This window comes from Pyxicephalus adspersus, chromosome 7, assembly GCF_032062135.1.
Source record: "Pyxicephalus adspersus chromosome 7, UCB_Pads_2.0, whole genome shotgun sequence".
Classification (NCBI taxonomy): domain Eukaryota; kingdom Metazoa; phylum Chordata; class Amphibia; order Anura; family Pyxicephalidae; genus Pyxicephalus; species Pyxicephalus adspersus.
In genome coordinates this window covers 22,492,832-22,507,550 of record NC_092864.1, presented here as the reverse complement: position 1 = coordinate 22,507,550, position 14,719 = coordinate 22,492,832, and the positions used below count along the sequence as shown (strand labels likewise).

The 14,719-nt window shown below is 37.1% G+C and overlaps 1 protein-coding gene across 1 annotated transcript in view; it reads right to left on the bottom strand.

The window, feature by feature from the left end:
* The window catches only part of ADAP1 (ArfGAP with dual PH domains 1), a 110,115-nt gene that overhangs the window by 67,272 nt on the left and 28,124 nt on the right, over positions 1-14,719 (bottom strand). The window contains exon 2 of the mRNA XM_072417821.1: positions 5,823-5,953. Coding sequence (XP_072273922.1) covers positions 5,823-5,953 — 131 coding nt within the window. The remainder of the gene's footprint in view (positions 1-5,822; positions 5,954-14,719) is intronic.

The following is a 14,719-nucleotide window of genomic DNA, read 5'->3' as shown; positions in this document are numbered from 1 at the left end:
TAAAAAATTATATTATAAGTGATAATCAACATGGATTTAACAAAGACCGAAGCTGTTAAACAAATTTACTCTCTTTTTATGAGGAAGTAAGTAAACAGGTAGACAGTGGAATGGCAGTTGATATAGTGTACTTGGACTTTGCTAAAGCATTTGGCACTGTACCCCACAGATGGTTAATATGCAAGTTAGGGTCAATAGGTTTAGAAAAGTCAATCTGTAAATGAATAGAGAACTGGCTTTAGGAGCACATCCAGAGAGTTGTTATTAATGATCCATACTCTGAATGTTCTAAGGTTATTAGTGGTGTACCCCAGGGTTCAGTGTTGGGACCTTTACTGTTTAACATCTTCATAAATGATATAGAGTTTGGTATTAAAAGTACCATTTCTGTGTTTGCAGATGATACCAAACTATGTAGTAGAATTAAGTCCATACAGGATGTCTATAATCTACAAGCAGACCTGGATGTACTGTTTGATTGGGCAGCCAAGTGGCAAAGGAAATTTATTATAGATAAATGTAAAGTTATGCACTTGGGGGCTAACTACATGAATGCTTCATACTGTCTAGGGGGAATACATTTGGGGAGTCAGAAATTAAAAATGATCTGGGGGTTCGGGTAGCTCATAGACTTAATAACAGCATGTAATGTCAAGCTGCAATAGCTAAAGCTAGTAAAGTACTTTCTTGTATTAAAAGAGGAATAGACTGCAGAGATGGAGAAATATTCCTGCCCCTGTACAAAGCATTGGTCAGACTCTCTCCTTGAGAAGAGACGTTTAGGGGGGATATGATCACCCTGTATAAATATATAAATGATCCATATAGAGAACACACTTCCTGATTATTCACTTAAGGTCATTACAAAGAACAAGAGGGCACTCTTTTGGTGTGAAGGATTCAGCCGAAGTTTTAGCAACTACTATAGATTGTTAAGGAAAAGCAGGATGATTTCTAGAAGCACAGAATATAACTGGGATTTAAGGCTTTAAAGTAAAAATAACAATGTCCATTGATCCAGGTAACATATGATTGCCTCAGGGTATCAGGAAGGAACTTTTCCCTCGTTGGAGCAAATTGTACCAGGTTTTTTTTACCTACCTATGGACCAACTATGTCCATAGTGTTTTATATCTGAGATATGTATATTTCCCTAGTGGTTTACCTTTATGGACTTCTGTCTTTTTTCAACCTAACTAACTGTAAATGTATTTATTTAGTATTGTGTAGGTTCCCCTTGTGCTGCCAAAAAAGATCTGACATGTTGAGGTGTGGATTTACATTCGGTGGTATCTTGCACATAGGCTTTAGCAGCAGATTCTCCAAGCCACCTTGCCTCCACCAAGCTACTGCCTACCCATAGCATATACTGTTACCGTCTTTTCCCCAGGTAAAAAGGCTCACATGATTTAAAAGAAAACATAATTATTTAGGTCAGGCCATCATATTCCTCTGCTTCATGGTCCAATTGTGAAGTTCAATAAGAATAAAAGCCAAAAAATCTAAATGTATACTGTCAACTGTCTAGTCTGTCAACTGATGTATAATGTACAGATGGTTTATTTTGCTGAACAGATATTCTCTGAGACAAAAATGTCAGCAGCCATACCTTGTTGTCTTATCCTCATTGCTGTGTTAGCAAAAATGTCACAAGTCTCTCCATCACACCCTGGAGCAGGTGGTTGGTGAGTGGTTGGAAGCACTGCTGTTAGAACTCAACCAGGGTTCCATGGAACTTTAAAATTCCTACAGTGGTTGCTAGGAATTTCTTAAGAAATGAGAAGTCTGTGCCCTTCAGGTCAATTTAATAATTTTTGGCTATTTGTAACATTTTTCTCAATGGCCAGCAATATAGGCTACATTCTTTTCACTGACCACCAGGCCAATGTACTGTGAGCTGTGGGTATACTAATTATAGAAGGGGTTCCCTGAGGACCTGAAAGTTATTTCTAAAGTTCCCCTATTTTTAAAAGTTTGAGAGAAGTTGTGTTAGACTGAATTGCATGTAATGGATTGTTGGTGCCTTCCACAAAAGTGGAACTTTGTCAAAGATTCTGTTTATGTCTTCCACTGAAAACATCAAGAGAATAAGACACAGGGAAGAAGTTCTTTACTTTGCACATGTAATGCATATCTGAATTTTGCTTTTGAAGCAAGAAATTGTTAAAGATATGTTCGATTGATTCATATAAAATTAGAGGATGAAATTGCTGCCAATAGTAGATGTTTCTATCTTTCAAAAAATGGTATTTAGACCTGGTTACAATGGTGATCACCAATCTGTATAAATCTGCCAGGTAAATAAAAAAAAAGAAATCCTCCCTCCCTTGACTTGCATAGCGGTTATTCCTGTTTATGAGCCGTGAGGTATTCATGAATGGAGTCAGACAACCACTGTACACGTGTCAGATCTGAGACAAGCACAACCTAATTATTCTGATTAATATTCATAAGTTTATTTTCTTCTTTACATAATAAACATGTCTCACACTTTTACAGCCATTCTCAAGCTTTTTAACAAGGGGGAAATAACTTTTAGTTCTTAGGGAACCCCTGCAAAGCTCACAGTACATTAGCATGGTATTCAGTGGTAGTCAGAATAAATCCTAGGTTTCCATAGAACTTTGGTTGAGAAACAATGCTCTTTCACATCAACTTTCAAGTAGTAAAAGAAGGTTAATAAAATTGAAAATGTAGTAAACCTTAGAAACCAAAATATTTTACTTTTTCCTCATATGACTACAAGTAAGATTAGGTTTTATTAGTGGATAAACCCATTGCCCTTTATACTGCTTTACTGAATAAACTCTCTTTATGAGACTAGAAATGAGGAACATGGCAGTATATGTACATAAATACATAAATAGATCCAGAAGTAGAACATACAACATACAGTTATATACGTTAAAACATAACAACCCTGTAAATTCCCCCAATCATCAACATTAATAGGATAACTGGTATTCCTCGGACAGAAAAATTACAACAATCTTGTAATTTCATGTAGCAGAATCCCCTCCAGTAATACATAGTACGCAGGGCTTATTTCAACCAAATCCTGCTGTGTCTGTAAATAAAAAACTCACCATGAACAAAAAACAGAAAAGCTCAAAGTTTATAGTAAGAAACCACACTTTATAGAGGGACCCATTGCAAATGTATGCAAATAAAATGCTTGTTAACACATTATAATTGGTATAACCCCTGCTGCATATTTTACCCTTACATCCTATATTGTAAATGGCTGCTGCAAGAACAGAAAGTTATGTCTAACTAATGCATAGTAGTAAAGCCTGACAGGGTTCTACCTATTCCCCATTCTATCTCTATTCCATTCTAAAAAATGAATAAACAAATACACTTCAGATACAAAACCAACTTTCCAACGAGATTGAGATGAGCAGCAAGAGCAAACGGGGGTGGAACAGTGTGTTGCTAAATAGGAAGAGAAATGTGCAAGAACAAAACTATATATGGTCTGTATTGGAACTATATATGGTGAAAGAAGATCTGTATTAAACGTTGTTAACAACAAATGTATTATGTACGAAGATAATATCTGTACATGATATAATGTTTTTATTTGAGAAATTGTAAATAAATAATAATGGTAAAAATGTGTGAAAAGTCAATAGTACCTTAAAAAACCCTCAATGTATCATCTAGAAATCTTTTTGGGAATAACTAATGCATAGTAGTAAAGCCTGACAAGGTTCTAACTATTCCCCAATCTATGTCTATTTCATTCTAAAAAAATAATAATAAATAAATACACTTTTAAAAGTCTTCTTTTTTAAAGCTTTTGTGGGTTTGTTGTTGTAGAATTGTACTTTTAAATGACGACTACTTTCTTAATATCTACTGTAGATTACTGTTATTTGCAGTTAGTTAATGCTTAAATCATCTACACAACCAATACTCAAACTGACACACAATTTATAGTGAATATCGCCATGCCTTTTGAAATATTTATATAAATTCTATCCATTTCTGCAAGAGTTCCAAAGCACAAAAAATACAACTGTTTGCAAGAATCATCTGACACGTTCACTCTTCACTTAATGGCCCTGATTTATGAAAGCTCTCGAAGGCTGGAGAGAATACACTTTTATCAGTGAAGCTGGGTGATCCAACAAACCTGGAATGGATCTACTCCAGAATTGAAAACAAATTGCTATTCGAAGAGCAAATTACTTTTAGGAAATCCATTCCAAGTTTGCTGGATAACCCAGCTTCACTGATGAGAGTGTATCCTCTCTTCACTTCCCTTCACTGATGAAAGTATATCTCCTTGGAGAGCTCTAATAAATCAGGCCCAATGTTCCCAAGTTCAGGGGTCCATTGTCATGATTGCTTCCAAAATTATACAACAACCACATCAAAAATACATTGTCAGATTTTGACATACTTGCCCTGAAAACGGTTTATAATTATATTATACTATAAAAAGCAGAAGATTAGTCAACAACAATGCAGGGGTCACCAGTTCCCTTCCATCTAGGCTGATAAACAAACAAATAAACGTAAAACCATATGCCAACATAATAGAAAAATATATAATAAAAATAAAAAAATATATTATACAACATATCAAATGTATGAAAAGCTTTAATAAAGGTTATAATAGGAGAGGGTAGCAATTAATTACATTAACATGCTATTAGTACCTATAAAATATTGCTACATAGGAACTTAGTAAACTGCTTATACATGAATTACTAAAACTTTATACTGAATAATAGGTAAAATATTAAAAGCAGTGTTAGCAACAGTAAGAAGTATAATATTTATAGTATAGCATTATTCATAAATTATAGAATCTCAAAACTATATAACATTCATAGAATACATTCTATATCACATATAACTTGAGATTTTAATGTGCAGCATGCAAAACCTCATTCTTTTTTTCCTTATGCATGTAATATTAACTTAGGCAGCACAGTGGCTCAGTGGTTAGCACTCTGGCCTTTGCAGTACTAGGTCTCAGGTTCAAATCTCAGCCAGGACTTTATCTGCATGGAGTTTGCAGGTTCTCACCGTGTTTGTGTGGGTTTTCCTCTGCGTACTCTGGTGTCCTCCCACATTCCAAAAACATGCAGTTAGGTTGGCTTCCCCTAAAATTGACCTAAGACTGTATTATAGACATGTGACATGTGAGGTAGGCACATTACTTTGTGAGCCCCTTAGAGGGACAGCTAGTGACATGACTATAGACTTTGTACAGTACTGCTTAATATGTTGGCGCTATATAATTACTGTATAATAATACTTACTGGAGGTTCCCACAAACCATCTTACAATATAAGGTACATGATCTACAATGAAAATACTAGCTTGGTGTATGTCCTTCCACCTTTTTCTATTGTTTGTTTCCTTTCCTTGTGTGTTTCTACAGAAGGACCAAACAAACTAGGCCTAAATTAAATCAGGTGAGTCCATGTTTGTTTTTGGTAAACATCATTCATTGCCATAGTTATTCAAAACTGGAATGTGCAATGTCTAAAAGCAACAATTAGGAACTGAATTTTCAATGTTCTGAGTGTATAGGTGGTTGTTTTAGGATACTGTATTTTGTAGTGCACTTTTTGTCTATTTAGGTTTCATATATACAGGCTTTATATGTCATACAGCGGTACTACTAAACAAGCAGTTCATTATCTACACATTTCTAAGAGTTAAGTGTATATTTCTTGTTTTGGGAAATGTCTTGTTCCAGCCTGGCACTGGAGGCAAACCTTGACTGCAAATAACTCTACCCAACAAATTAGAAAAAATGGTACATCTATAAAAAGATCACTGCTCAGAAAACAAGTCTGTACCTCAATCTGTACGTCGTCCCATGGGTCTAAACGGACAGATTTCACTCGGCTGATCTGAGGAATGTTGCGGTGAATTCCAGAACAGTTCAAGCAAATGAACACCCCAAGAGTGTAGGATGCCCAGTCTGGATCTGTAAAAGAGACGTCAGACAGATGCTTCACATTAATTCACAGACGGATCTCAGCATGAGACAAATCTATGATATAAGTGCCTCTTTATAATATGTACTAAGCAGAATGACAAACGCTGCCAAACTTCATTAAAGATTCTAAAGGAACAGAAGAAAATAAAGGCAACAGCTTTTTGATCATTTGCTCATTTGTTAATAAGTCTTTCCACAGCTAAATATTGCCCAAGCATTTGGTAAAAGGAAAAAAAAGTCCAGCAATTAACTTGAAAAACAACCCAAAATTATCAAATGCCAACAGACATTTATGAAGCATATGGATAACAATCCACCCACATGCAATGATTTTAAAGGGTACACCATCATTTAAACATGTTGCATTTAATAGACATAGTCCAACTACTAAACGGCTGTCATTTCATTCCTTTCTTTTATTATCAGCCCATCTTTGCCTTAATATAGATCCTGGCTCCTTACCTTGTGGCTGACCATACATCTGAGACCACATCAATGAACAGCATGGTGAATCATTAATAATTATTGGTTAAAAACTATTTATACATTCAGCCTACTTTATTCTTCCTTGCACATATGAAAGTAAGGAATGGAGGTTTTAGAGAACCATGTATAAAATGTTTATTTTATCATTTTACTGTAGTGTTTAAATAGTAAAGAGCAATATACATAGCTGTTATATAATTGTGAATTTGTTTAACTTGCAAGAAGAAAGGCAATTCAGTTTTGTAATTATTTCACCCTTAATAGACAGCACAGCAAAGTCACCCTCCACCCATACATGAGTTGTACAGTACAGGTTGGTTACTCATCTCTGCCTTTTAACTAAACGCTACCTGAGCACGGTGGCTCAGGGGTTAGCACTCCGGCCTTTGCAGCGCTAGGTCCCAGGTTCGATCCTCAGCCAGGACATTATCTGCATGGAGTTTTCAGGTTCTCCCCGTGTCTGCGTGGGTTTCCTCTGGGTACTCCGGTTTCCTCCCACATCCCAAAAACATGCAGTGAGGTTAATTGGCTTCTCCCTAACAATTGACTAATTCCCTTAGACTTAATGACATATGACTATGATAGGGACAATAGATTGTGAGCTCCTTTGAGGGACAGTTAGTGACACAACTATGTACAGTGCTGTGTAATATGATGGTGCTATATAAATACTGTATAATAATAATAACTTCCTAACCCGTCAGGATTGCAGTCCTGCAATTTCAAAGTGTAATCTTGCACATCCAGGGGATCACTCTGACTTTCTGACCAGATCAAAAAGTGATCAGATTGGCAGAATATCTCACATGCGTATAGTGTTTTGGAACATCCAACCACATAACAGATAAGTTGGTTGAGTTCAAAATCATTAACACATCTGCTTGTGTGTTTTTAGAACATCTTTATCAGTAGTCACTTATCTACTGTGTTGTGCCACTCGAAACCGGTACTTAATCATCATCAGAAGAAGAAACAGAGGCCTGGAGACATAAAAACTACAAACAGAATTAATACCATCAAACAGGTCATTATATTTACCAATTAGCATCCTCAGTAGAACATCACAGATTATTTTAGAGATGTCATTGTATTTTATTAACTGTAGCCTGCAGCTGATAGATGGATTGTTTGATGTTCCTTGATAGAAACATCTTATAAGAAGTAAATCTTTACACATTAATTCTGGAAAATGCTAATTTACTCTTGCTATGCACTTGCAGGAAACTATGTTCTGTACACAACCAGTCTGTAAAAACCTAAATGCTTGGATCTTTTTTTGCAGACATCAACCTGTTTTTTACTTTCTTTAGCACATCTTTCAATCTATTATGATCCAACCGTTATTACTTTCATCTTAAAGTGGACTTCAGCACATTGTTTTACTTTATACAAAAGGGTGGCTAATTGCTAACGGAAGCAGATGGCAGCACCCAGTGCCTAGGTCAGTGTTATTTTGTTATTTTTTCAGACAGTTCCACTTTAATTGAAAGAGCTAAATACATATATGAAATACATGGAGTATGGGACATCAATTATCTACTAGAAAAGGCTTTGCATTTTTGTTTCTAAGATTTATACAGCCCTGCCATTTGGCACAATCCTATCTGGCAGGGCAACAGTGCATTTTTTTTATATCAGATGCATATAGACAGATGTTATTATTATTATGCATGATTTGTATTAGAAGGGGGTGATCAACAGTGTCAAAAGCAGAAGAAAGATCAAGGAGAAGGAGCAGGGAAAGTGCACATGCACAACTCCAAGTGCGTTCTTGGCCAATCAATAGAGCCAAAGATCCTGAACCCAGAAAAAGTCTAGGTAAAGATGTCAAGGGAGGTGACTTTACTACCACTTCAAAACTTCTACTGCACTCTTGCAATGAGAGATCAAAAAAACACCTTTTCTATGCATAGGGCTGATTTACTAAGGAAATACAGGCTGGTTACATAGCAAAGTGAAATATTCCCTAGCAAGGGGATATCTTAGTGAAAGTGGTGAAAATTCACTTTGCAAATTACCAATAACATGCAAAAATTATTATATAGGGTTGCACATAGTTTAGGTTAATATTAAGGTGAAATTAATTTCTATTTCTCTACACCCTTGCCTTTATTACATCAATTCAACAAATTAAAGAGCTTCCAGATCCAAACAGATCAAACTCGTCCTGCATCATGATGACAAAAATGTTCCTGCTTGGTTCAGATCAGCTATGACATGCTGGAAAACATAAAAATATATCTGGACATTTGTCTGAAAGTAATAAAAAAAGATGTAGTCTATATTAATAGTGGAGTTAAGTTATATGCTGGGAAAACTGTGAAATACATAACCAGCAAAGAACTCCTTGCATCCTTCACAAGATTCCCGGAAAGATGAATGTGCTGGAATCTGCCATACTCAATGTGTAATGTCAGGATCATGACTCTATCAAGCAGGAGGTATGATGGATCCCTGAGCATTAAGATTATAAAATACTGCGATTCATCTCCAGTAAACACGTGAAATTGTCCTACGGACATAAAAGTCAATAGAGTCTAAGAAATAAAAGTGATACAGTGATCTAAGCCTGCCGGTAATTCGCTCTTAGAATGGAGCACAGGATTCACCAGCAGTTTCTTGTATTAATGTGTTTGGATAAGAAAAGACTCTTGCTAACAACCACTTATATAAAATAATTAATCAAATGGTCAAATAAGATAACATTATTGACGCACTAAACATCCCTATCTACTGTGAATAATTAAAGTCTTCAAATGACATGCAGGGCTGCTCGATAAAAGAAGTTGTGCATTTTTCTACCCATGTAGAATGTTAAGTGGAATGATCTTGACCCTCTATATGTAGATTTCCGGAGCCCTAGCTGATTTTAGAAAACTTGTCAAAAAAAAAAAATACTGGGTCCACTGCTGTTTTCCCAAAAAATACTAGTTGTCTAGTAGTAATTTTGATAAAGTGACCAAATTTCTTCTTCGAAGCATAAGTATGCATTCTAACACATTATTATTCTCATCCTCCTCCCCTACACTGATCTAACCTAACCCACCATCCTCCTTTACAGTTCTCTATTACCCAGGTCCAAAGAACTGGATCTGGTGGTTAGAAGCATTTAATTGTTGAAAGCCATCTTTGCTGCCCAAGCCTGCTCATTGCACCCCCACAAAGAATAGATGAGGCCCCAAGTCTATTGGGCTGTGCCACACATACAACTAAGGAAGAAATGGACCTGTGGAGGATAGGTCATACATGATCAGAATTTCTAAATTCCCTATTTGTTGGAATTTTCATTTTGGTTCTAAAATCCATTTTAATTTATTTTTGCAAACTCTCTACTTTGCAGACAATAGAAAAATTGGACTTTTGGCTAAATTGTGTAAATTGTGTTCCTGCTTTATCTTTGACCAAGACCTTGCCTGATGATTTTGTATCATTTGAATTAATCTAAATAATGATGAAAGTATTCACCTGACTACAATGTGGGGGTTAGTTACCCCCAACAATAGCCCTTGCCACCACTGGGACAGGTGGGGGTCTGGTTTTTGCCAAAAGGGGTGTACAAACTTTTTGTTCCCTTCCTTTTTGCGCTAACCAGATTCCAGAGAGAAGGTCCCATCCCTAATTAATGGTATGGTTTCAAAACTTAGACGGGGGAGCTTCATCTGATGAACATCAGAGTATTGTTTTGTGATTGATTCCGGTGACAGATGATCAAATGAGAGTGCTGTACACACAGAATTATTCTGTTTTATGGAGAGGGGAGGTGAATAGCAGTCATTTCCAGTTGGCTGTTAATTAATTAATCCACCATGGAGGACTGCTGTACACAGACATGTTCGTGTCTGGCAACAAATATCCGATGTGTGTATGTAACTTACAAATTGCCATGGGACAATGGAATTCCCCAATGAAGCTTTATCACCAATTTTTGCTACCATAAGAACTCAATAGCAAGCTATCCTTAATTCAATGAAGGATTGTTACTTGTAACGCAGCCACTATTTGGATTCTGCAGAAATCATTAAATTTGCAGCACTGCAGAAAAGCATATTATCAATCTGTCATACCCAATACTCTCTTTTGTCCCTGGTCATTAGTAGTGCATTTTACAAATGAGTTCATAAACTGCAGCTATTTGCATATATGAATGTCTATTGTCTCAATTCCTACAAGCAGCTGTAAGAAATGCTACCTTTTGGGAAACGTCAATCAAACTCAATCACAAGCTATAGTGACATGTTATTTTCAAAACATGAAAGCAGATATGGCAACTTGGGTCAGGTAAATCGGTTTAAAGATTTGTACATGACATATAAACTTAATAACAGCTCTGAATGATTAGCTTAGTGACTTGCTTGCACTCACAGCGATTTTACACCGTAGTTTAAAGCTACTGGCAGTGTCATATAGTTCCTCTGCTGGAAAGAAAAATCTATAAACGGCTCAATAATTGTTTTTATATTGATCCCTGAACACAGACTTCAAAATAAGAATTTCCATTTCTGAATTGTAAGGCAGCTATAATGAGATACAGCAATGCCATAAAGAAATGATGCTCATAAATGAAATTTATTGTGGTCATGGCATGTAGTCCTTCAGTAATCCTTGTACAGAACAGCACAGCTAGAACCTAGAACAGAGTATCTACTGTACTTTCCATCACTGTCTCAGCACAAAACAATAGTGCATCTGTGACGGTTGGAATGTAACCAAAGTGGGTAACAATAGCTGGAAATTATTGTCAGCTTTTATAACTCCCTATGATATGCCTCCCCTGAATAGGATATAAATCCATAGGCAAATCCTTACAAACTGAAAAACAGTAATCAGGGACCAGAAGTGGATTATAACAGGTGCACATATAGTGACAGCCTGGGATTTAGAGCTGTAAATAGGAACAGAGCCTTTTTAATGTGGAGATCTGAAATTAATGCTAAGCACAAGATGCAAAATGCACATGTAGAGGATTTATTTACCATGGCTCATTAAAACAATAAATAATTAGGATAATAATGGCAAAACTTCAGTTTTCCTGTAAAAGACTTACTCTCCCCCTTTTATTTTACTCCCTATCGGTCAAACCCAGAAATGGAGATCACAGCACAACTTCAGCTTTTGGTATATCTATGTCTATTAGACAAGAGGTTTTCACTGAAGGTAACCTAAACCTTTGCATTTTTGTTAGGTTTCAGGTTCACTTTAAATATATTTTCACTTAGAAGTAGAGAAAGTGGTGAGCTAAAATATATTGAACTTTGTCATAGTTTGTGATGTCTAAAACAGATCAATGTCATTGTCTGCAGCTGTGACCCTTACTTGTTTCTGGGGAATGATTAAGTGCTTGCACACATGAACAAAAATCATGTCCTTGGTCTGTTTGCATGCTCTTAGTGAGAAGAGCTGCTGGACATTCAACTGAGATCATGTGTGGGAAAACTGTTTAAGCCTTTTCAGTGCAACTCTAAAACTTCCACTTCCATTTTGGATACGCATTCATGGCCTTTGTTTTTTTGTTGATGAACCTGATTTCTTGATGATCCTCCTTCCCGATGATCCTTGTTATTCCCCTTCCCGATGATCCTGGTTATCCTCCTTCCCAAAGATCCTGGTTATCTTCCTTCCCAATGATCATTATCCTCCTTCCCAATGACCCTGGTTATCCTGCATCCCGTTTATCCTGGTTTTCCTGCTTCCCGATGATCCTGGTTATCCTCCTTCCCGATGATCCTGGGTATTCTCCTTCCTGAAGATCCTGGGTATCCTCTTTCCCGATGATCCTGGTTATCCTCCTTCCCGATGATCCTGGTTACCCTCCTTCCCGATGATCCTGGTTATCCTGCTTCCCAATGATCCTTGTTATCCTCATTCCCAATGATCCCTGTTATCCTACTTCCCGATGATCCCGGTTATCTTTTTCCCAATTATCCTGGTTATCCTGGTTCTCTGCAATCCTAGATATCCTCCTTCCCGATGATCCTGGTTATTCCTCTTCCCTGACTAATTTACTTATTTGGCCAAGAGCGAACATGCGGATTTTGTACTATGCTTTGGATGTAACCAAGGGCTGTATCCTTATAGCCATCTCCAGCAAAAGTCCATTTTTGGGTTGTTCTTGTGAACCTCAAGTTGTTCTCCTGAGCCTCAAATCTCTTTAGGGTCTACATTGACATGGCAACACATAGGGTCCCCAACAATACCCCGTGACAAGTTTTACAAAATATTGAAATGGACTTGCTAGTGATACCCAAATAAAACTGAGAAAGACTTGCTGATGCTATGGTTATGACAGCTGGAATCGGATTGGTTGTTAAGGACAATACATTTTCATGGAATTCTCAGTATGTTTTAAAACAAAAAAAAAACAAGTCATTTTACCAGGCTGATTCACAATCTGTTTCTTCTTCAGGTTACCAGCAGCTGTATAATCATTATAATACAGTCTGTATGGACAGGGAATTGGTGAACAGAAGATAAAGAAATGCCTTGAACAAAAATGTGTAGAAAACATTGAGGGGCTAAAGCAAATGTTTCTGATCTCTGAAAACAGGAACACATTTGTTGCTGCAGAAAAACACTTTGTGCACCAAAACATTTTGATTATGGTATCTGACTTTCTACATTTTTGTTGGAAATATTGGCTCTCTTGTAGGACTTAGTGGTTAATCTGTCATATTCACTAAAGTACAGAAATGGACATTCCCTCCTCCCCACACTGCTGGGTGTAATTGTAGGACAGTTCCAGACAATCCAGCTTTGTGAGCGTTTTTACACAAAGTGCGATACTGACAGGTTCACAATATAATGACTGAAAAATCACAACCATTAAATCTAAGTAACCGTGTTCAGCAATGTATGTGCATTTATGTTCTTGGGTATACATATGCTATAGCTATAGCATTCAGCAATGGCAGCTGAATGTGGCAAAAACTGAATGTGGACAACAGTATATCATTTTAGTAGTTATGCTAACATTTAGAAAACTTTTTGTTTTTGAAACATACTTGTCCACAGGCATTCCATATTTGCAGACTTATTTAGTAGTACATCCCAGCATTTGCCCTCTTTCAAGCAAATTATCCTGCAAATATTTATCTCATAGAAGACATCAGGTAATGATGTACATACATGTATGGATGTACATACAGCCATTAGAGAACCAACAAAGCTGTATATAGAAGATGATTAACCTCCTGAGCAGTTCATTTCTGTCTGGATATTTATGTCTCAAAGCAGAACATTGTTTTTCATGAACATAATAAACGCTATAATAATAGTATGAGTATGAAAAAGTTGGAAACACAAAATCAAGTCAAAATTATAAATACCGTATTTTTCGTCGTATAAGACGCACTTTTTCTTCCCCAAAACTGGGGGGGGGGAAAGTGGGTGCGTCTTATACACCGAATACCGTACATGTTAAATATAATAAAAAAAAAATCATACTCATCCGATACCGCGATCCCGCGATGCTGCGTGCTTCTTCTCCTCGCTCTCCTCCCGGCTGCAGCGCGTGTCTCCTCCTCCTCTAAGCGAGGAGAAGTCGACACGCATACCCCCGTGATCCAGCCTGCTTATGGGATCGCGGGGGTATGCGTGTCGGCTTCTCCTCTCTCAGAGGAGGACGTGCACGTCACTTCCTGTATCGCTCAAACGATCGCATCTATTGTGTGTACAATATCTGCGAACGATCGTGTCGTTATCTGCATGTACAGGATCGGTGCTATACGATCGTTCGCCGATATCGTGCAGGATCGTTCGTTTACCAACGATAATTATTAGAAGTGTGTACGTAGCGTTAATGTTGTATTTCCCTTCAATTTGCTTACTGGTGACACTGGTGATAAGGGTAATAAAAAGAAAATCTTCCTGATGCAGCAGTAGCAAAAAAAACATGATACTAGTTCTATCCCTTTGTCCCTCTATTTAAATCCCCCCAAAAGTGTTGTCTTTAGTATATTTTAATGCTACTGCCAACAGAAATCCCATACTCTATAATATTTACCATTGTTCAATACTAACTAGCTGCAAGGATCCAGTATTTAGACATTACAGGAATTGAGATATTTTGTAATCTTTATTGTTGCGCAGGACAATACAGGAAACTCTGACAATATCTATTGAGGGAGAAGTGTTACACAAAGGCAGCTGGTGTCTGAATTCACGGGCTATGGCAGTATTAGAGAAAGAGTTGATGTGACCCCCACTGGTGGGAGCCAGCGCCAGGACTGAGTAGAGCAGGAAGTGGCCCATTCTAAAAGAACCCTGAGAGAA